Source organism: Wyeomyia smithii, chromosome 2 (assembly GCF_029784165.1).
Source record: "Wyeomyia smithii strain HCP4-BCI-WySm-NY-G18 chromosome 2, ASM2978416v1, whole genome shotgun sequence".
NCBI classification, from domain to species: domain Eukaryota; kingdom Metazoa; phylum Arthropoda; class Insecta; order Diptera; family Culicidae; genus Wyeomyia; species Wyeomyia smithii.
Genome location: NC_073695.1, coordinates 204,366,805 through 204,391,329, shown reverse-complemented (window position 1 = coordinate 204,391,329; position 24,525 = coordinate 204,366,805). Strand labels below are relative to the sequence as shown.

At 38.3% G+C, this 24,525-nt stretch overlaps 1 protein-coding gene across 1 annotated transcript in view; it reads left to right on the top strand.

Annotated features, from left to right (window-relative positions):
- The first annotated feature begins 1,037 nt into the window (after positions 1-1,037).
- The window catches only part of LOC129723104 (frizzled-like), a 245,701-nt gene continuing 222,213 nt past the window's right edge, over positions 1,038-24,525 (top strand). The window contains exon 1 of the mRNA XM_055677074.1: positions 1,038-2,390. Within this exon, the coding sequence (XP_055533049.1) occupies positions 1,713-2,390 (678 nt within the window). The 5' untranslated portion in view covers positions 1,038-1,712. The remainder of the gene's footprint in view (positions 2,391-24,525) is intronic.

Below are 24,525 nucleotides of genomic sequence, written 5' to 3'. Positions count from 1 at the left end.
GAAGAACCAATCACGTGGAAGCATCTCTGCTTTCTTTCTTCGTCGTTTACGTTGGGTGATGAATGCGATGCCAATTGGCTGGCATTGCTAGCCAATGACTGAATGCGTGAAATCATTTCGTCTATGTTTTTGTAGTCTGCATTAGGGAAATATACCAATCGTATGAAAAATGTATGTGGATATTCGACCTTTAAACTTTCCCGCAATTTTCACAGAGTAATAAGAAAATGGTAACTGAAATTATCATGTTATACAAATCTTGTATGTTTTAGATTTCCAACGGTATATTAACTATTGAAATCGGAACAGTTGTTTGAGCGCTCTTAGCATCTAAAATCTTTCAATCCGCCAACCAAAAACGTTACATGTTCAATCCAGTTTTCCCAGAAGGTACCTTAGTATAGTGAAGAAAGACGTAGTCCCACGTCAAAATGTAGTACGAAAACAGAAAGTTCGTATTAGGGATCATTCAAATAATACAAAAGGCTCTAGGGGGTGGGGGGGTATTCAGCGGAGCGTTATATTGCATGTGGCAAACATGTAAAATTGCGTTACATGGGGGTGGGTGGGTATTGAAAATTGCCAAATTCCGCGTTATGTAATATTTGAATGGTTCCTTATGTAGATTCATTTGTATATCTGGCATCCTTGGTTAAGGTTAGGGTAAGTTATTCTTTCAAAATGGTTCATGTCCGAACTGCTCTAGGGCATCCAGGATTCAAACCACTCACCAAGGAAACTGACGTTTGTAGTCATTCTACCCGCTGCCACCCCCATTTCCACCCTCTATCGACGGATAGTAACGTTGCGCATTTCTCTACTGCCGCTGTTTCTGTTGCTGCTGGTTGTTTACATCCGTCAGCCCGCAACTAACACACACCCAAACGCAAGAGAAATTATCGTTTCGCCCAGAACGATGATACTTCATTTCCATCTACAGTCAAAACATTCGGAACAGACAAACACATGTGTAGAGCGGCCGTCTGCCGCTGTCTGACAATCGTGTGTTGGCTCGTTGTTTGCCAGCCAGGCTGCCACTTGTCTTTAGTTGTATTTCGGACGCTTCCGCCGTCGGTGTGATTCCACAGTAACAGTTCTGTTTCGATCGCGGTCAGGATCTTACAGGATTCTCGGGGTGAAACGATGTCGTTTGGGTGTCAGAATACAATATTAAAAGTGTGCTGTCAATAATTTGATCATTCGTTTTAAAATCGTAATAGTTAAGTTGGAAACATCGGTCTGCCAACTGTCAACATCAGGATCAAAGAAAGAACGCCGTTTCGGCTGTAATACCAGTAAAGCCAAAGAAAGTTAAGCGCGGGGTGAATGGTCCGGCAAAGGAGTGAGAAAGATCGGGTTTATTGCATTCAAGTGCGATGAGTAGAATGCTGTAAATAACGCGCCCTTGCGGTGGTGTGAGTGAACGAGTGCGTCTAAAAATATACGCAAGGTGCAAAAGGTATCAATAGCATCATCATCAGCAGCAGCAGTCGCTCTAGTGACGAAGCATATCGGCAAGAGTAGCAGTAATTGTGTTTGTGTTGAGAATTATAGTAAGGTTTCCATGTGTTGTTTGTTGATTGCATTGAAGTGAACGGCCATTGGTGGTGGTGTGTGTGGTAAATCAACACAAAAGTGTGTGAAGTGTAATAAAGTTAAGAGCCATTCTTTGGAGTGTACGGTGGAGGCTTTAGGGAATTCGTTTATGCAAAATGGGCAAAATGTGTTTCATCTTAGGCTGTATTGTTTTGCTTCTGGGCTACGTCAATGTGGGATTATCCATCCAGCAGCAGGACTCCTTTGGAGCGGGTCATGAGATTTCGAGCATTAGCGCGGATGACATGCAGCATCATAATCGCTGCGAACCGATTACGATCCCCTTTTGTATTGACATTCAATACAACAAAACCATTATGCCGAATCTAATTGGTCACACGAAGCAGGAGGAGGCTGCACTGGAGGTGCATCAGTTTATCCCGCTCGTTAAAATCGACTGCAGTCCAGACTTGAAGTTCTTCCTATGCACGCTGTATGCACCTGTCTGTACGATCCTAAATTTCCCTATACCTCCCTGTCGGAGCTTATGCGAAAGTGCTCGCGTTTGTGAAACGATTATGAAAACTTTTGACTTTCAATGGCCGGAAAATCTCGAGTGCAGCAAGTTCCCCGAAGACGGCAAGGAGCTGTGCGTTTCGCAGAACAACTCATCGGAAAGTACTCCGATGCCAACAAGTTCCATCCACGCGACTAAGCCGCACGTACCACGCAAGAACATCCCCTCCGGCTCGGTGGCGAACGTTGGCAGCAGCCATCGAGATCTTGGGTTTATATGCCCGGTTCAGCTGAAAGCTCCTACCATCATGGGCTACCAGCTGACGGTGGGCGGAAAGGTAGGCATCCCATCATTGTCCTTATCAGGTTGTAGTCTATCGCATAAATGGTACTCAGCACAATATTGCTTTTCATTTTCGAACACAAGAAGCCACCGTTTATCGCTGGCGAGTGGCAACGCACAGTGGCCGGAAGTAGCTAAATAGTCGGGAATTATCAGCGAGTTTGGTTAATCTGGAGTCTACAAAAACTGGACGAGTGGGGGAACTACATCTTTGTTTTATATACTGGGGTACATTCTGTAAAATTGGAAATAAAACTGGCAAATGTTCCGTCAGATTTCAAACGATGATAACCGCATAACTACACGATGTGTAACAATAACCAATATGTTGTGGATGGATAAAATGTTGGACAATTTTGTAATACGCTAGTTATTATTTCACTGCTCAGCGGTAAAAATTGGTAAAAATTTTCAAGGACAAATTTACATTGAACGAATCATATGCGAGTATGCCTAATAGAGATGACATGAATAGACACCAACAATTTACTGACATTCTCGACAAATTGAGGGAGAGGTTGGGGTTACGAATGAGGAACTCATCGTGATCGCCAACTCCTTGAAGGTGAGTAAGGCACCGGGACCGAATGGAATCTCTAACCTGGCAATCAGGCTGGCGATTGAAACGGCCCCCGGGCTGTTTCGAGCAGTCATGCAGAGGTGCCTGGATGACAGTCTCTTCCCGGACAGGTGGAAGCGGCAGAGTTTGGTCTTACTGCCGAAAGCCGGGAAACCGCCAGGGGACCCATCGGCATACAGGCCTATCTGTCTGCTGGACACAGCGGGCAAGGTGCTTGAGAGGATTATCCTTAACAGAGAGGTGAAGTATACGGAGAGTGTAAACGGTCTTGCAAGTAATCAGTTTGGTTTCCGGAAGAGCAGGTCCACGCTGGATGCTATCCTATCCGTCACCAACACGGCGGAGGTAGCACTCCAGCGCAAGATAACGGGCTTATGTGTTCAAAAGCACTAGTTGAGACTCCATAGCGCTTGCCTTCAGGAGCATTCATGTACCAGTGTCGCTGTACAAGATTTTGGAAAATTACTTCCAGAATCGAGTACTTGTTTACAACATGGAGGAGGGTCAGAGTGCGTCCCAATTACCGCAGGAGTTCCGAAAGGTTCTATTCTGGGACCGGTGTTGTGAAATGTCATGTACGACGGGATGTTGAAACTCAAATTTCCTGTAGGAGTTGTGAAAGTCGGCATTGCAGACGACATAACGCTAGAGGTCTACGGTGAGTCGATCGAGGAGTTTGAGTTGACGGCCGCGCGCTATATACGCACTCCCTGAAGCAGCGGTCGTCGTGGGGAGTATTATGGGCTGAAGGCAGGAGGGTTCTCTGTAGGTCAAACCCCATACTACCTGTGGTTGGTTTTTCAGATATTTGGCAGCAAGTTTCTCCTCTACCTGAAATAAAAAATGCTGTATATGCGTGTCTACGAAACGTATGGAGCCAGAACCAGATTGGTTTGCGCACCAAAACCTGGAATATCAACTCGAATGGGAAATCTGTGCTGCTACACGCCAACGAGACGTGGTGTGTGTCAGCGGAGAACACCCAAAAGCTGTAGGTCTCCGTCAACCAATGCCTGCGGTATACAATTCGTGCCTGGTGGCCCCACAACTGGATCTCAAATGTCGAGCACCTATCAGCCAGCAGAAGCCAATAGGAACATAAAATCGGGAACGAAAGGGAGGGAGGGGATTGGTCACACACTTCAAATAAGCGAAAACGAAATCTGCACTAGAATCTATCCAGGACATCGCGGCAGAAGCCGACCCAACATTTAGATAAATTCTGCAGGAATCGGTCTGGCAAGAGTATAGTGCACTCTCAATCTGGATAACCCAAAACTGAGTCAAAACCTAATCAGTTTCGCTAAAACCGTATGTACTCAAAATTGAGTAGAAGTTGTTTTACTCATTTTTGAGCACCACCGAATGTTATAAAAATTGAGTAAATACTACCCATATTATAGCTGATGCACGATGCGTAAAAGTGACTCATTATCGACTCAAAAATGAGTACTTTAAGCTTCAATGAGGGAATTTCGGAAAAATTACCATTATTGACTCGATATTATTATATTTTGCCTTTTTATTGAATTTTATTTTAAAAGAGGCTTATTTCAAGAAATTTACCTTTGTTCGCCGGGACACGGGAGATCTTTAAATTTATTCGCCGTATATCCAACCAACGAGTCCTGGTGAAAAAGATAAATTGGCATTAGTTGCAGTCAATTATTTCAAATTATGAATGACTTACCGATAACAACTAATTTCAAACATGTCAATTTCCTCCTTTTTCAGACGGTTTGCTTGGTTTGCTGTTTGCTTTTAATTGTAAAAAAATAACAAAAACAACACGCAAGCACCAGTTACCCAATTTTGAGTAAATTTGCCGCCATGATCACTTTAATTCTACTCATTTTTTGACGTCTTCGAACAACTGAAAAAAATGATTAAAATTCAACTCAGCCGCTGAGTAGCCCAGAGTGAGCGTGTGTACCCCTGCTGCTAGTCTAGAATAAGTGGTTGATGCATAATTATTTGTCGACCTGTCAGATTGTTTTGTTTTTTTCGTGTCTCTCATAGTTGGTCGATTGATCGATAACTAGTTTAACTTTTAAATCCTAGTTAGCAGTGATGGGCACCGCTAACCGAAAATTTAGCTTTCGCTAATCGCTAATCGCTAACTTATTGATATGTAAATAGTCATATCGCTATATTTTTTGCTCATGTTTTGTAAGACCACTTTGATCTTTTGTGGTAAAACAAACGAAAGCAATTACTTTTTAGAGCCATTTACAATAAGAGGTTCACAAAACGGTGTTCATACTTGATTTTGTAAAAACAAGGAATAACAAAAGTTATTCAGCTTGCATTAAAAATAGATGCTTTTAGGATCTGAATCGGAAAAGTAGAACCAGAGTTGTCATAATTTCAAGCGCATTGCAATTTACAAAAGTTCTTGGTGTGTCTAAAAATTCAATCTAGACCTTGAGCTTGTTCTTCAAAATGCCCATGTGGCTTGTACGATAACTGGAACTTCATTCTAGGGTAAAAAGACTGACTTGCACTTGTGTCGTAAAGAGAGCATCTATAAATAATTAAGACAATTGAACTTTGTTTGAATGAAACAAATGTTCCAAAAGTAACTTTCGCAATAAAGTATGTCCATTTTTCGAAGCAATTTACGTGTGCAATCAGCAATTCACAGTTTTTTTGTCGCTTCTCTACAAAATTTAGCAAATTAGCGATTAGCGTTTCGGAGGCCAAAATTATAGCGACGCTAACAGTTTCGCTAACCATCTCAAAAATTAGCGATATCGCTAAACCGCTAACTGAATATTAGCGTCGCTAATTAGCGAATTAGCGGAATGGTGCCCACCACTGCTAGTTAGACATAGAAGTAAGAGTCTTTCCCGTGATAAAAATCGTCGTTTGTCGTAATGTAGCTAAACTGACACATGATGGCAGAAGTCTCGCGGTTGTAGAATAATAGTACCTTCAAGATTTGGGACATTTTAAGTATAGGTTATATTGGTGACAAGACCGTTTGTTCTATTCGGATATTGCTCCGAATAGAACAAACGGTCTTTTCGCCAATATAACCTGCATGGCAATCGATCGAGACAATCAGCTGTTTGTTACTGGGGGCGAAGCAAGCAGAGTAGTGCCTATTGTGCCCACGCGGCCGTTGAGTCCCGTTGTCCAGATTTCACTCTCAAAAACGCAAGATTAATATGTTCAGCAAAGTGTTCAATTCGTAGTTCACTTTTTCCAGCAACGGCTACATTGACTCTCGGTTTTTGTGTTCGTTTTTTGTGTATACTGGAAAAACGATTATGTAGAATATCAGATATCTGTGTAATATCTGTATTATACTAAATGTCTGTATAAAATCTGTAGGCTTATGCGTGTCTGTATCGCAGAACACAGAAAGTCTGTATAATACAGATTTGTCTGTATATCTGGGAATATGGTAAATATCGAGATTCGGGGAACTTAGCCAACACACATGCTATTTCAGGCAGAGATGCCAGATGTTTTTTTAAAAATGTCAAAATTAAATATATTTTCAAAAACTTCCAAAAAACGTAAGTTCTACATTCTTCCATCCTGGATGTTGCATCAAAAGTTGCTTTATAATTTCAAGTTTCTTAAAAAAAAAAAAACATAAATCATCTTAGTTTTTTTTTTTTAAATTGAAATGTAGTTTTGATTTTTAATTTCTTTTAGTCATAAGCTTTTTTCTCAACGCTGTATAGTTTTTTTACAAGGTGTTAGTAGTTCCCTACTCAGGGTTGATATTTGTTGACACTCTTATTATAAATGTTATTTTTTAAAGGATTGTAATCCTTTTAGAGTTCTCCCTTCCCGCTTTTTGCGTGGAAGTGAACTGTCAAAACACCTCATTATATTTCATGTGATGGAAGCAAGACAACAAAATCAGTTTATCAGTTAACGAAGATTGTCAAGGCATCGGTCAGTGTCAGTGAAAAAGTGTTTCGGTGAGGTTCATTTTGGTTGAGTGGACTGTTTGTTTTTCTTTTTCGCTTTGAAGTGAAGATCATTTGGTTGGATTTGTCGTCAAATTTTATTCCGTAACCGTGAACGATGCGCGCGATCTATTTCATCTGAGTATAACAGCACGTTACTAGGACGAAAATCTAGTGTATCTGAAAGAGTGCTGCGATCATTGGAAGTGGAAATTGAAAATGATTGGCTGTAATTTTCGAAGAATTTTGCTGGGGAAAATGACTTTTATCAGCACTGTCCCTACTACTAAAGGTTTTCTGTACATACAACGGTTCCCTAGCTAGAATGACTAAATGCTTTAAAATGAAAATATCTCATGGGTCTAAAAAATAGACAGGAGACATCTTCTTTATTGCTTTGCTCATAAATTAGCACACATGCATGAAAAAATTAAAGGAGAGCAACATGAAACTGGACACCGACAAATATTTTCGAAACATTTCTCAGAATCTAGGTGATGAAAATTTGAAACAGTGAATATCAAACGAATACGTTTTCATTGCACCTGACGGATGACTTTGCTTTCATTTTCTCACGAATAATGAAAAAACGGTGGAAGACAAGAATGAACATTGCATAAAAGCGAAATATTTCCTTGTGATGGTGAAAAAAAGCACTGACGTTCATGTTGACTATTTTTCTACTTTATACAAAAGCGCTGAAATTTCTCAGCCCTGGTGTTGGCCAAGTTCCCCGAATCTCGATATTTACTATATTCCCCACACGCACGCTCAGTATAGCAGTGACAAACACCGCAAAACCCAACCAGCGGCCCGCAGCTTCAACAATAAATGAACAAAATAAAAACTGTGAACAATAAAACACAAATTTCTGTACAAATTCTAGCAACCATGACTTTAAAAATTACATTTTCATGAACCACAAATTAACAGCTTTCGATTGATGTATATATCATCGTTGTCCGATTCATTTGAAGAAAAATCATGTTCAAAGATGGCTTGACTCAGTTTTTTGAAAATTTCTCGGAAACCATTCAACCACAAATTACCACAAATTGGATTTTGAACTTACAAATTAACCACTAAATATTGGTGATAAAAGAATTAAAAACCTAAATTAATCCACCTAGCGGTGAGACCCAGCCTTTCTCCTTCGAACTTATAATTTGTTAAAATAGCTCTACTCCAACACTTAAAAAATACACCTTGATTATTTCTGCTGGATTTGTTATTCATCCTAAACAACAAATTTTTGATAGCCAACAGCACAACTATACCGAACATTAAAAATTTAACATATCATCGGCTTCGTGCAACACTGGCAAAACTCAAAATTTTGCATTTTTGGGTTTTTGATGGCAAACGATGCCAAATACTGTTAAGTTTCATCACACGAAATCCCATTTCGAAAATCACAAAAATCCCAGAGTCATGAGTAGATGTTCCTTTGTTGCACAAATCGGAATTTCTCCAAAAAGTTAGTAAAATCTAAAAATGTGCATAATAGGCCCAAAGGTGTTAAATAAGGATTGGTAATCTTAAACTTCAAAGTTTTCTTGAAAATCGAAAAATAAATTTTCGACGCAAATTTTCAAACGCGTTTTACTCGAAACTATGTTTTTTGAGTTGTGCCAGTGTTGCACGAAACCGGCGATATGAATATAAATTAACACATATACATGCAAATAACATTAAATTCCTTCAACTATATGATGCGATTTTGTTTTTGATTGTGGTATAATCGATTTGTACTCATATACTGCCTATAAATATTCAGATTTTTTAAGTCAACGTTAGTCAGTAGATTTCAAATAATGTATAATTAAATGTTGTTTCTTATACATTAATTTGAATGATCTTATCAGTGAAATTGAAATTCTTTAACGCAGTTGATATTACTGATCGTTTCTGATGGGCATCCAATGAATGGGCAAATACCAATCAATATGGGTTCTGAAACCTGGATTATACCCAGTGGCCAGAATCCGACCTAAAACCCAATTTTCAATCCAGATGACCACTTCTGGTTGCCTGATAGTCATAAAATCATAAAATCCATCATAAAATTGCCGAACTGCCTAATCTGGGTATTTCTATGGCGAAGATGGCGACAGTTTCCAATCAACAGCTTAAAGTGACAAATATCATCCAATACGATTTGAAGAAGCGGTATGATACCCTGAGGCCAGAAATCATCTTCAGACGCCATTTTAAATTTCTAGATAGTAGCTTCCGGTTTCTGGAAACCAGTCTAAAAGAGGGACAAACATTACCCAATGTGAGTTTTTCAGTACCCGGGATGATGCTCAGAGACCAGGAATCAACTTCATACTTCATTTCGAAATCCGAATTTGCGACACCTGTTTTCTTTAAATAAGTCGTGTAATCTTTGAAAGAAGAAATTTTCAATATTTTTACAATTTAACACATAATGGATAAAATAAAAGTCCGATTACACTGGTCAACACAAGTGTTGCCCCAAGGTCAAACTAAGAAAAACTAAAAAATTATAGCTTTTCCTGTGAATTTTTTTCTTTCTAGGGCAACTATTATGAGCTTTAGAGCAGCATTTTTTTTTCGATTTTGTCAACCAGTGTTATAATCAAATTAAATGGGTGCCAATAAAGCAACTAAACCTTCAATTTGAAACCAAGATTGTTGATATCAGTGATGCCATCTTTGGCAAAACGAGTAAATTTGAATAAGTTTTCTAAACACGTTTCTTTTCATAACCTTTGAACTACATGTTCAATTATCATAAAATTCGTTATTTAAGGGTTTTAAAGACAGCCCGTTCATTTGATACCTCTTTTGTTCTAATTGGTTGTGTAGTTTCTGAGATAATGGAGTTTCATAACTTTTACATTGTGATACATAACAGACAAACCTACAGTCCGATTATAATGAAATTCTATAGGGTTTTATCAGGCAACTAGACCTTTCTATTGCAACTTATTTTGTGACAATCGGTCCAGCCATCTCTGAGAAAAGTGAGTGAGTTTAAACAGTGTTTGAACACGTTTCTTTGCATAACTTTTAAACTACATGTCCTATCATTATAAAATTATTTCACTAGTGGTTCAAAAAACAAGCCCGTTATTTTGATACCAATTTTGTTCAAATCGGTTTTGTAGTTTCTGAGATAATGAAGTTTTGTGATTTTCACATTTTGATACATAACCTCGAAACTAAAATTCCGATTACAATAAAATTCAATAGGGTTTTATGGGGCAACTAGACCTTTCATTTGCAATTAGTTTCATGAAAATCGGTCCAGCCATCTCTGAGAAAATCGAGTGAGATTGGGAGACCGTTATCTACATACACACACACACATACACACACACACACACACACACACACACACACACACATACAGAAAATGCTCAGCTCGTCGAACTAAGTCGATTGATATACGAGATTCGACCCTTTGGAGCACTTTTATACCTTTGGTTTTTTCAGTGATTGCTATACCTTTCTAGGAGAAAGGCAAAAATAATACTTTGTCAAGCCACGTCAATATATGCGAAAATCTGCTAGAAAATATATTGGCTTGCAATAAAAATTTTACAGCTGTTCTGGTGTCAGCAATATTTGATATAAATTTGGCTTCGTTTTTTGGAAAGGTTATTTACTGTCGTTCTACATATCCCATGTTACTTTTAGTCACTTTTGGTTTTTTATCATCAAAGAGTCTATTTTCATGTACCTATATTTTTGAAAAAACTTTTGAAAATAACATCGTTTGTTTTGAAAATCTTCAGAAAAAATACCAAGTCTGTTTGTCTCCTTGATGATTTTTTAAGCATATTCATCTCGTCATATATTTTATATTTAGATTCGTCCCACTAAACACTAATTCTCATATTTACTATTTGAGAAATACTACGGAACACAAGAGTTATAAGAATAGAGTTCTTACAATGTTTTGCAACATTCCGGATCTCCAAAAATTTGATAGAGTGACGATTTTTGTGTCCACGAGGAATGTGGACGGAACCTGATGTGCACGCATCTTTCATCGCTGTGACCATTTTGTTGTTGTCATCATGATCAGTAATAAGTCCCTTAGTACCATACCCCATCACGAGCTCCAGATATCGTCCCGGTTCTGGCAAAACTCATATTAAGTGGCATCCGTCCATTTCAAGCTGTTTCCTAGAAATAGAAAGTTATCATCTTGATTTCCGGAAGACTCATATCTGCCTGTATTTGGTCATTTTTGGCTGTCACCATCATGAATTTCAAAATGGAGTCTGGAGGTAACTTACGGTCTCTGGTTCCAAAGTTACCCATATTGAATGTAGTTTTGCCTTACCCAAGTAACACATGTTGGTATAGAATAGTTGACGTTACCTATTCCATGACATCTCTATCACCAGAAAAGCGCAAAACATGAAGGCTAATAGAACAAGTACCGATGACAGCATGAAAGCAAGCCAACTTGATAGAATTACGTGGAAAAATACATCTCGAGTACTAATACGGCAATGCGCAAATCTGCTGCTATGACAACTGTTAACCAGCGCATGCGCAAATGTGTTGTGTCGGCGCAGTGCAACTAGATCGACAATAACTTTTATAAGTGGCAGTTTTAATTGATTATAAATTGATGACAAAATATAATTTTCAACCTTTCAAAAAGAGTTGTTTCTTCTGCTTGAATATTAAAATTGTTTTCGCATAGTTTCAACGTTATCTGGATATAAAATCTAACAAAACTAGATAACGTTGTTAGATATACAATAACAATAAACTGAATTGATATTGGTTACACTGCAAGCGTTTTGTTTATCTTTTGATGGCACGTTTCGACCCGCTTCGAATAAATATAGAAATCGTTCATATAATTTAATTATCAATTTGATCAAGTATTTTTAAGTTGAGTGTTGAATGCTACGACTGTTGTACTAAGGAAAAGCATTTTACAGGTACGTAATGTTGTTATTAGATGGTGTAATGACTTACGAAAAGACCAAGTGATAGTGATTGTTATTCTTGAGCTCATGTTATTAAAAACATCCCCAAAACCAGAAAAAATGAGCTTGTTTTCGAAATGCGGTTTTATTACTGATCAAAAACAACTTCAAACACAATATAATAACACAAGTTTTTAATTGCACTTGTAGTACACTTATATGACTACTTTCGTTGTAATCTATTTTCTAACATGTTTTGTGTGTTACTTGGGTATTTTTACCTTTAAACAGTCGAAATCTGCGTTCAAAACGAAGATCTACATTTTTCAATATGTAGTACAAAAAGTACAATAGCTAGCATCACAACATACTGCTTGTTGGTGGATGCGTGACTAATTTTCCAATTTAAAACTGATTGAGTTGAAGGCATTTGAAATTGAACAATTTCGTGACCTTCTCGTTATCGAAATTCTCATTTTGCACCCATTTCATAGAATGTTGGCATATGACGTAATTCTACGTCAAGTCATTTTTTATATAGGATGATACAAATTTAAAAACATATTTATTGGTGCAAATGAAATGTGGAACTACAATTAATTAAATAAGAATTATTCTCGTTGATAATGTTTCACAATTTTTGGAACCAAAAATAAACCGAATATTCGATTTTTGACTCATTCAAGGTAGAGCCACCAGTGTGCACTGGTTCAGACTGCTCTCTATAGATCGAAATTTTCCTTCCAAGTACGTTCAACTCTCTGGTACGGATTGAATGTGGTTTTGCCTTCTACCGAACAGCCGGCAAGCTTCTCCCATCCTCCACGTCGTTGTTGGCTAGACGGGGCTGCATACGCACACGATAGGGAAAGCCTGCCAAGTAGCAGACTGCGATAGGTCGGAACACTCTAGCGCTGGTGCGGCTTTCAACCCAAAAACAGCAGCTCAGAACTGCTACCTTGCAACACTTGATAACTGAACCGACAGAAAAGACATAAAAGCAACCGAAGCCAGACTTGCCGGATTTTTGGGCAGTGTATGATGCAAAGGAAGCCATACCAGCTGCAATGGCTGTCCTAGAGCTGCTATGCAAATTCGATAACATTGCTTCTGTCGACTGCCGATTGCGTTCGAAGGTTAGGTCAATGTCGAGGTGAGTTTCCAGGTGAAGAATGTGTCGATGAAAGCGTGTTGCGGCCATTTCGAGCTTTCTACAGGCTGCTATTTTTGCTACAATTTTGTGCAATTAGTTTTAATTAGATATCCGGCTGGCAATTTGGGTTGGTTCAATCCTATGAGCTCTTCCTCTTGAGTCGAGCTAAAGTTTTATGCATATTGTTTAACTTATGTTTGCGCTATTTACTCTAATTTCCTACGCACTGGATATCTTTCTAATTTCCAAGCCAGTTAAAACAAGACAACCAAATTATTTGAGCACGAGTATTTCCTCAAACAAATGTAATCAAATTTCCCGGGATTTATTTATTCAAATGTTGCGCACAAAATTTATAGCCATACCTTCGCCTCGTTTAGATTACACAACTCGCTTCCAGCCGGCTGTGGTAAACACTGCGGCGGCATAATCTTAATATCTTATGATTATGATTTACATCACATGTAGCGTACCGGAGAGTGATAAGAAAATATCAATAAACCACTTCCATGATGCCGAGAAACGTCTCTATATATTTCTGTTTTTGTTTATCTTTACTGATAAACTGTCGGTGCTCGTCTTGCCGGCGTTGGTCTTGCTCATCCCAGACCCATCCGTTCGTAGGCAGCGTGAGTACCTTGCAGCGATTGTATCATTTTCTGTGTGTGTGTGTGTGTTCTCGGAACTTGCCGCTCGGAACTGAGTGATTATTTGTTTATCCCAATGAAACGCGAACCAGTAGACTTTCTCCTCCGCTTTGGCATACCGTAGAAATGTTTGGTCGTCACAAACAAGAATACAAACTGTGTTATCATTTGCTAAAGAATATATATATATATAACCGTGACACTGTTATCAACATCGTATCTTTTCATGCAAACACCCGACGCGACACCGGCTTTGCCTTTACTTCCAGCGATTTGCTTCAGCTTTAGTTTGTTTATCTTTCGCCTGCACACGAGACGCGAGAGCTGAGCCAAGCGCGCAGTCAATGATCAAAGATCAGAACGATGATGCGTTCTATATGGGTTTTTATCCGCCCCGCCATGTTGGTAAGACCAAATACTACGCAACCAGATTGATTTCATCCATGGAAACAAACGAACATATGTGGGTTGAGGCCATTTGCTGGTGGATGCAACCGTTCACCGAATGTTTACACCGCAATACAAAACAGTGCCGACGAATGTCGGATTGACATCAAAGGAAAATGCCTCATGGCGGCCCAGAAGGGAACAACTGAAGCACTGCCAAAGCCCAGACAGCTTGTCGATTGGACGAACAATTCTGTGGCGCTCTTATCGGGGAATATTTCATTACGCGGCCATATAGGAGTCGCGTCGTTGACGTTTATCGTCCACGGATATCAAACACGAACCCTGGCCCGCGGAAATGATTGAACGCTTTCGGTGGGGTACTTTTACAACGCGATTGACCTCTTTTACGCTACGATACTGCTGGTGCGATAAAATCGACGATATATCGTGCAAATTTGCTTTCAATGCTGAATATTGGAAATTGCCTTTGTGCAAAATTTGACTTTCGAATTGCGTCACTTACTATCTGATACAACCATGTGGTGTGGTAGCTCTCTAAAAACTTGAAAAGTTACGTGCAACTCTCGTTGCGACGAGAACTTTGATGTTTTGCGGTATTGTATGTTTGTTGCATTCTGCGCTTCATATCATTTGCAATTCTATTCTATATACTTAAACTTTAAATAATACTTTTTTATTTTGAGGAAAGAGTATTATTTTAAATAATACTTTTTCCATAGGCGTAGCCAGATGGGGGCAAGGAGGGGGGGGCGTTGCCCCCCCCCCCCCCCCCTTAATGTTGACATTGGTGCAGAATTTTGTTTTCAATAACTCTAATAGCACAAAACGACATCTTTGGCCCATAGAAACATCTGTGTAAAGTATCAGCCAGATAAAAAAATTGATTGAAATGCTTGTGTATGTTGCGTGGAATTGCAAAGGTTTCTCAGTTGATCCACCAAGGATATTGCAGCGGCAAAAGTACCGGGCAAATCCGCCTGCATCAACTAGCTTGGAGTATTGGAACCGAGCTGTGATAATTTCTTACCTTGATTCTCTTGTAACCTCACTGGAAACACGGTTCGATGAAGATAATGCACCTGCCTACGCGTTGTCCTTGCTGCATCCCGCTAACGTAATTCGCATTTCGTTGGAAGAGTTCAAGCGAAAAACCGAAAATTTCGTAAATTTTTATGAAGTTGACAATTTTGTTGGAGAGGTGGAAGTTTGATATTAACATTGCAGCAGCATGAGAGCAGACCGTAAGAACTTGGAAGAGTTGGATCTTAGAGACCTGCTAGCTAAAGCCCGTTCTTTCTTCCCTGCGACTGAGAAAGCAGTTAAAATTGCACTTGCTCTACCATGGAAACATGCACGATTGAACGCTCATTCAGCACATTACGTCGGGTGAAAACCTGGCTGAGGTCAACAACATTTGAACAGCGGTTGCGTGCTCTCTGCTTGCTGAGTGTTCATCGGCAGATGGTCAACAACAATCGTGTAAAGACACATGAACTGCTTCCGGAACGTTTGACGTTTGATACCCGATGACTGTGTCTTCAATCTTAACGTCCTTGGGAAGCTTTGACAGGATGTAGTTGAGATAGCGGCTGTGCGAATGGGTGTCCAGCTTCCGGAAAAGTAAACGTACCTTCGCCGCATCACTCAGCTGGCCTGCATCGTTCTCGAAGAAGTCCTGGTAGCTTATTATTGGAAAATTTGTTTTAAGTAGCACTGTTGACTGTGTTTTCCACCGTTTGCTTGTTTACTGTCACATAAAGTTTGGCAGTATTAGCGGTCATTCACTAAGGCTACTGACATACTGAGGCGTCAAATGAAGCGAAGCAAGAAGCGTCGCAAAAGCGTCCGAGCTACTTCTTCGAACGTCTATATGAAACGCTCAAACCGGTCATACTGGAGCGGCAAAGACGCGTCGATAGAGGCGGTGAAACAGAACGAGTAGTGTTTTGGCGCGCGTATATGTACGCGGTAATACCATATTCAGACTAAATCTTTTATCGCCAGATGCTTTATATTTGCTTTGTTTTGGTTTGGTAATTGAAAAGGCAAATAAAATACATTTTCGTTTAGAAAATGTTAAAATGTTTAGAAGAGGGTTGTGCAGTAAATCCATGTTCAGACTAAACCTGATATCGCCAGGTACTTAATATTTGCTTTATTTTGGTCTTAAATCTTAAAAAAGAAAAAAAGTAGGATAGAAAATACTATCGGGAAAAATTTTCAGGTCGTCGGGAAAATAGCACTGATATTATTGATTGATATTGTTGAGTTTTGATTTGAATGGCCAGAAATTTAGAATGCTGAACTTCTTTGGTCGCGAAAATGCAAGCCGCTGAGTAACTAGCTGTGCTCACATGGGTTATTGAAATCCTAACAGATATTAAAAACTAGTTGAACGTTGCTCGGGGTCAACGGGTTTAAAATTCAGAATATTTTTTTTATATTTTTTACTGCGTCTGTAGCGCAACTCACTTCAGTAATATTATTTTATTTCATGAAAAAATCTCTATGTTCACTAAAACGTAATTTTCCGTGCTTGAAGAAGCAAAAAAATCTTCATTGGACGAATTCATATTTCCTTCAAACAAAACCGCTACTGGAATCTAGTAATATGACAACACAACGCATTTGCGACGCTCGCTCCAGTATGTCATAGGAAGCTTCACCCAACGCTTCTGTTTATTCCGCTTCTCAAACGCTCAACGCTTCGCTTCGTTTGACGCCTCAGTATGACAGTAGCCTAATTGCATAGATTTATGGGCTTCACATTTAAACTACCTGCTAGCACATAGGCGTAAGAATTACTCAAGCGTGTTTGAACACAAAAAGAACACGTAGGTGACACAATAGGTTGAAAATGAGTTGTATATGTTAATTTCAAATTTTGTTCACCGTTACGGCATGTTAAATAAACATTTTTTTTTTTTGCTATAAAAATATATTTTTTTTTGCTTGTAACGCCTGTGGAACTCTTGGAGCTGGAGTTCGAGACAGTCTGCGGTGTTTCATATTATCTTAAACAACCTGACATCGTTTGCAAAATACATACGGAAATTGTCAGGTAATATTAAAGGTGCGTTATATATGTACAACAAATAGCAGTGGTTCTAGATTACTACCTTGCGGAACGGCTGATAGGCTCGAAAAATGAGTAGAGCGCTGTGATCAAATATTTACGTAGAGCGTTCGGTTTTATAAAAAGGATCTAAGCAATTGTACGGAAGCAGGTAAAATCTAGGCTTTTTCATTTTCACGAGCACGATGACATGATCGACGCAATCAAACGCAGCGTTCAACTCACTAGAAACCGCTTCGATTTGGGCGTCTTAGTATCTACATTATTCCCCTTCCATGCATTTGGTTTTTGTAATTCTGCTCTCTGTCGTGAACCCGCTTAAACTATTCGTGAATTTATTTGAAGTTGAAGCACATTTTCTATGAAGGGTCAGAATTCGTAAAACGGATCACTGAAAATCGCGATATTTATCTTTTTCAAATAAGTATTAAAAACTTCAAAAGTTTCAGTCAGAAAGTTGATTTTCCAATTTTTATTGAATTTGAGTAGTTTTTCAAGTTGTGATTGTCATTTGAAATGGTAGGCGTACGACCAGACCGAACCAAGCGCCGATTTTTCAAAAATTGAGTTTTTAACACCAGTGGATGTTAAATTTGATAATCTATCTTTCATGATAAAACGAAATCATTTGAACATTTTATAATGGTATTATAACAAAATTTCTTTGCAGCAGTTTGCAGGAAACATACAGGGTGGTTAAACTTTGATCGCCGATTACTCGAAATAAAGTTTTTGGCGCTTGGTTCGGTCTGGTCGCACGCCGACCAAATATAGGTCAATAGTTTTTTAGGTAGACATATCTTTAGAAATATTGCATCGAATTTGATTAAATTTTCACAGCAGATGCATCTTGAGTTGTAGTTTATGAACATATTTTTTATAGAAAATACTACAAGGTATACAGCCCAAGGGGTTTTATGAAATGGTGACGTAGGACTAAATGTATATATTATATGCTGCGATAAACTGTTCATAGGCAACTTTACCGTTTATATATGATGGTCGTTATTGTAAAACTAACGATGCATGAATACATGAAAATTTTACACTAGTAGTAGTTGCGAAAATTCTTATAACTCTTCTATAAGCATAAGCATAGCATAGCATAGTTCTGAAAAGAACCGATTCCATAATCTTCAGTTAGAAATTCGTGCTACAGTACGCTGATGATCGCACCACCACCGCACAGTGGTCGAAAAAGACGGAAATCAGGGTGAAATTAATAACTACTAAGGGTTGCCTCCTGGATGAACGATGTCTTCTCGAATGTTAATCCTGAAATTATTGGATAACTTTTGGCAATGACTATGTCGTTCAAGTTTTCACCGCTAGGGTGGTGCTGTCGCTAACTCCTCGAGAAAGCAAAATAGAGGAATGATGTCTAAGGGAACTTTGCAGAGAATAGTGTTTTGAGAAACTCTTCCTTGGATATGAAGTTAGTACGTGATTTTGGGAAATTTAGCAATTAATTTAAAAAAAAACATTATTTACAGCTACTTTTAGTATGTCGAAGAAGAAAACCCCGAAAAATCTCGAATTTCACCATACAGATATATCAAACAAAGTTAAGGTATGCATAACGGCTTTTGATATTTGGGTAGTTAGAATTTTAATTTTATGAGTTGCGCTCTAAGCTAACACGCTCGTTTTTGTTTTTGATATTATGAACGTTTCGGCGAAAATTGCCCAGAAAACTTTGTAGTTCCTGTCCTTATGAACACGAGGGAACATTTTAGTTTTTGAATGAGCGCGGGTAACGGCGGGGATATCATTTAAAACTCTTCATAAAGTTGGAGTGCCAAGTATTTTATTGTATTTATTTTGTGGAGGGCTTATTTGCACGAAACAATTCTAAAAAAGATATCTGAAGTTGTTATAACGCTTGAGTAAGGCCATATAATCAATTCGACACTAATGTAACATTCATTACTACTTCTGCATTCTGTAATAAATCACTTGGGTAAACAACGTGAAAATAAATAAGTGGCAAGAAGCCTACTTTCTCAACTAAGTTAAATGTATGACAACATTAATAATCCGAGCTTTCTGGTGATTCTTCACTAGCTTAAACCCTGTAGAAATGATTCCCGAAGAGGGCTTGCTCGATGAATTAATTTGAAAAATTGACTTTTTTCCGACTATATGCAGTTCCAGACCACTGCTGTGCACCGGTAGCATTGGATATTTTGCTCTCCGCTGTGCGTTCCAGTAGCAGTGCCAATATTCTGTAGCGTACGATGGTGACTGTTGCTGCCGTATGCAAAATAAAGGTAACATGTTCCGCAGTGCCTGGACATTGACTCGTATGCAGCTCTCGTTTCTCAATGTCGCGTATCTCTAACAGCTATACTCCACTCGCTATTGTGTGACAAACTAGACTGAAGCTGAATTTTCTACACGCAGTCTTTTGTATCGAGTTCACCGTAGATTTTTCCCATTAGGGCGTGGCCACGCAGCTTAGAGAAAGGCAAACAAAACAAAACACCTTCGATACTACTGAGTGATTTTCATAAGCACCAAAAGAAAATTTTTGCTTTACCAATTCGAAAATCACTCTGGTTCTTAGACTAACTAGTTTGCGTTAATAATATTTGACTGATAACGGTGTTCGAGTGAGCACAAAGAAACCAATGAACCGAAAAATCACTCAATTTAACAGTGAAAATTCTTGATATGACGGTTATATCTTGCTGTGATAAACTGTTCATAGGCAACACTACCGTTTATCTTTGGTGCTCCCTAGTTGTTTATTGTAAAAATGAATATTGAGAAATAGATGAACATTTCACAATTATTGAGAAATATATGAACAATTACTACTAGAATCGTGAAAATTCTCATAACTCTCATCTTCAAGCTTTTATATTTCTGAGAAGAACCGATTCCGTGATCTGCAGCTCGATATGTGTAATACAGAACGCTGATGATTGCCACACCACCGGTAGCAATGAACATTTTGTATGGTCGCGCATAATTAAATTTGCTTTCCGCTGTGCCCTGATAATATCCTGCAGCGTACGATGGCGCCTGTTACTACCGTATGCAAAATAAAACCGAACCGATTTCATAATTTTCAGCTCGAAATGCGTGCTACAGAACGCTGATGATCGCACCACCGCCCGGTAGCCTTGAATAATTTTCTTGGCCACGCATAATAAAATTTGCTCTCCGCTGTGCCAGCAAAATATCCTGCAGCGTACGATGGTAACTGTTGCTTCCATATGTAAAATAAAGGTAACATGTTCGGCAGTGCCTGGAAGTTGACTCGTATGCAGCTCTCGTTTCCAAATGTCGCATACCTCTAACAATTATACTCTTTCGCTATTGTGTAATAAACTACACTGAAGCTGAATTTTCTACACGTAGTCTTTTGTATCGAGTTCAGCGTAGATTTTTCCCATGAGGACGTGGCCACGCAGGTTAGAGAAAGAGAAACGAAACAAAACACTTTGTAAAGTCAGAATGTGTAGGCAGTGGAACTTATTCCGTCATGTTATTGTTATCCGTGCTCGGGAAGCAAGGGAATAACGAGGAAAACGTATGGGAAAGCTTGACCTTGGAATTTTTCACTTTTTTATTCACCATTAAGCAGTAAAGCAACAATGTTAAACATTATATTAAACAATTGTTAAACATTTTATCTATCCACCGACATATAAATGACTAAGACCGAACCGATTATATACTTTATGTCATCAACACCTCGCAAGTCTACCTACACACTTTACTGAAAAGCAATGCTCAATTTAGTTTGGGGTGAACCGTACAGAACGCATCAATGAGATAACCCATGCTATTAACTTTAGTCATTATGGTGCACTTTTTGGAATGTGAACTGAAAAAGCTGGGTTTAAATATGTTTTTCGCTTGGAAATGCGTTGCGGCACCAATTTTGAAACCTCGTCTTTCGAACGAAAAATAACACCAACTCGAATCTTTCAGGAAAGTTTTGAAATTTATTAAAAAATTACTTGTGATTTTTTCAGATTTTTCAGAGTCCCAGAACATCATTTTCGAACATATTGTTTTCAATAGTTACTATTGAAAAATATTTGTTACTCCACAAAAAATATATTTATGATCTGCAACTCAGGATGCACCTGCTGTGAAAATTTCATCAAATTCGACGCAATATTTTTAAAGATATGTCTATTTTAGGAAATATTGACCTTAAGTTCAAATGACAATAACAACTTGAAAACCTACTTAAATTCAATAAAAATTGGAGACTGAAGTTCTCGGGTGACACTTTCAGGATTTTAATGTTTAGGCCGTTACAAATTTTATTTTCATTTTATGTCATCCCCCAACCTTCAAAAATCTTGAATATTGGAAGGGGAAGAAATGAAAGCTCAAACCGTTTTGCTCATTTAATTGGTTTTCCGACAGCATAAATGCTCAATTTAGCAACAAACAAGTCAGGTGACAGCGAGAGTGTCGTCGAAAGGCCAGCGAAATAAAAAATAATAATAATAAAGTGTTATTTTTCAACATTTATTCGAGTGCAAGTTACAAACGTCATAACTTGCACACAAACTTTGATCAAAGAATTTTCTTTTTTTTCGTCTCGGTGTTATTTATTTTTTGCCACCCCCTCTGCTAACTTTGATAACCTCGGACATAAAATGAATTCGAAATTTGTATCAGCCATATTTGAAAGAAAAAAAAATTAGTAATCCGTTTCACGAAATCTGACCCTGAACTAACATTGCCGAAAACATTCCCGCCATGCAATCAGGTTTTTTTATGCGATTTTTTATACGTGGATTTTCTTACCAAGGTTTTTTTCGCGGATTTTTGAATTAACGCGGTTTTCACGCGGATTTTTTTGGGTACAGCGTTTTTACGCGGATTTTTGAATTGACGCGGTTTTTTGTACATCGATTTTTTTTACGAGGTACGTAACTCCGCGTAAAAAAACCTGATGTACTTTTATGGATTTTCTCTTGAAATATATTATTAATGTTACTTTCTATAGTGATTTTTATACTTTTTCAACGTTCTACAATGTTATTTGACTATTTCACCAAAGAAAGAAAGAATTTTTATTTCTTGAGTTAAACAAAATCAAAATAACGCACTTATTAACTAAAAGGTAACTACAAAAACCGAAAATATCCGCAGACAGAACCTATGTTAAAGTATAAGTCAAACATCATTCAATGCTAACATAGGCTTTTGTCCCTCTTTGTTGATATTTGTTTAGTAAAACGTGTATTGTTTCAATAGAAAAGTTCAATTACTAAAGACATATTGGCAATAAAAATAAACTTTCGTCGGTAAAATTTTTGACATTTAGGCGCATGATCTCTCTCTCCTCTCTCTCTCGCTCTCTCCTTTTTCTCCTCTCTCTCATTTCTTTTCTCTCTATCTCTCCTCTCTTTCCTCTCTCTCTCTCTCGCTCTCCTCTCTCCTCTCTCTCTTTCTCTCTCCTTTCTCTCGTTATCTTCTCTCTTTCTTCTTTCTCTCTTCTCTCTGCTCCTTCTCTCATTTCTCTCTCCTCTATCTCTCCTCCATCGCTTCTCTCTCTTCTCTTTCTCTCCTCTCTCTCTCCTCTCTCTCTCCTCTCTCTCTCCTCTCTCTCGCCTCTCTCTCTCCTCTCTCTCTCGATTCTCTCTCTCGATTCTCTCTCTCGATTCTCTCTCTCTTTTCTCTCTCTTCTCTCTTTTCTCTTTCTTCTCTCTCTCCTCTCTCTCTCCTCTTTCTCTCCTTTTCTCTTCTCTATCTCTTTCGCTCTTCCTCTTTTGCTCCCTTACACATTCTCTCCTCACTTTCTCCTCTCTCTCTCTCTCCTCTCTCTCTTCTCTCTCTTCTCTCTCTTCTCTCTCTTTCGCTCTCTATCTCTCTCCTTTCTTTCCTCTCTCTCTCCTCTCTCTCTCACTCTCTCTTTCACTCTCTCACACTCACTCACTCTCTCTTTCGCTCTCTCGCTCTCTCTCACTGTCTTACCTCTTTATGCCAGCATTGTTTGCTTTTGCATCCTCAATTTCGTTTAAAATGGCGCACAGAGCGTTGAAGCTATGGTGTTAAGAGACAAACGTTAAAACTGAATAATTTTTGTCGAATAAACACATTGTTGTGATAAAAAGAGTTGTTCATCACCTTTAGAGCTACTAATCGCATGAAGGTCTTATAAGATTCACAGAATCGTACAAGTGTCCCGAAAACCAACTTCTTAATTCTATACGAGAAACAATTTTTCATGGGGATGTGGTCCAAAGTAATGAAAACTGCAATTTTTTTTGCAACAATTTTTTTGCCTTGCTTTCTTGGTAGGATTTTTTGATGAAGTTTGATGCGAAAATAAATTCTCCCGAGTTTGAAAATATTTCAACTTGAGGGTAATATCAATGTTTTTCGACGCCATTTTGTTTCAAAACCAAATATAAAATTCTAAGAGTTTGTCCACTTATTAGCATCTTCTTACCCATCTTTTTAAAAAACAGATCCTAAATCGGACAAAAACTGAGCTCATAACGGTGATTCTACGAAACCGGTTTTGGCATGGTTTTAGTACAATTCACAAAGCAAAATAGTATCGAGTGTGTCTGAGCATTAATGGTAATGCGCTAATATCTAAAAGTGAAAGTCAAATTATATCTTATATTGTGTAAAAAAGACTCAAAAATTGATTGGTAGGTGTCTGATCTACGTAAAATGTCAGCAACATGTCGATTTGGCCTCAATTTCCCTACAATACTAAAATAGGTTCATCTCGACGTCAGATTAATTTATTTGATATCTGTTCAATGTAATATCAACTATGTAAGCTATTAAGATACAATAAAAATTTGTCTTCACATGATCCTCTCCTTTTCGCGGGGAGGGGGTTGCAACGTTAATGACATAAGTTTTCTACTATGATTACTCTTTCCTATTTAATAACAATAAATTTCATTTAAATTGTTTGTGGAACCACCCTAGTAACACATGAGTGAATCACCCTTATGAAAATCAAGTTTGAGATACCCAATGAACATACAAATAATTCACATCTGGTTTGGAACGATTTGTTAGTCATGTTAGAAGCCAGTTCTAAAATATTCCATATTAAACCTTCGGTTGCCTTGAAAACGTCCAAGTCGATTTTTGGTAAATTTTTTTTTCTTCGAGATAACACCAAATCTCGACGTTTCATGCATTTTTAAGACATTTGGCAATTTTAAGACAATTTCCCATACTCCCCGCTTGGTAGATTTTCGAGGGTCGAAAATTACAACTTTGAGCGGTTTGAGGCACTCCTAAGCCATGTCCGATTGAGCTGAAATTTTGCACAGATGATTTTTTTGGACCAATAAACAAAATTGTACATGGAAATGAGGGCCAAATCAGATGTCCAACAAGAAGATGCCTTTTTCAACATTTGGTGCAAAAAAAATCTTGATATATGCACTGGGGAATCTAGGTTGGAATTTCAC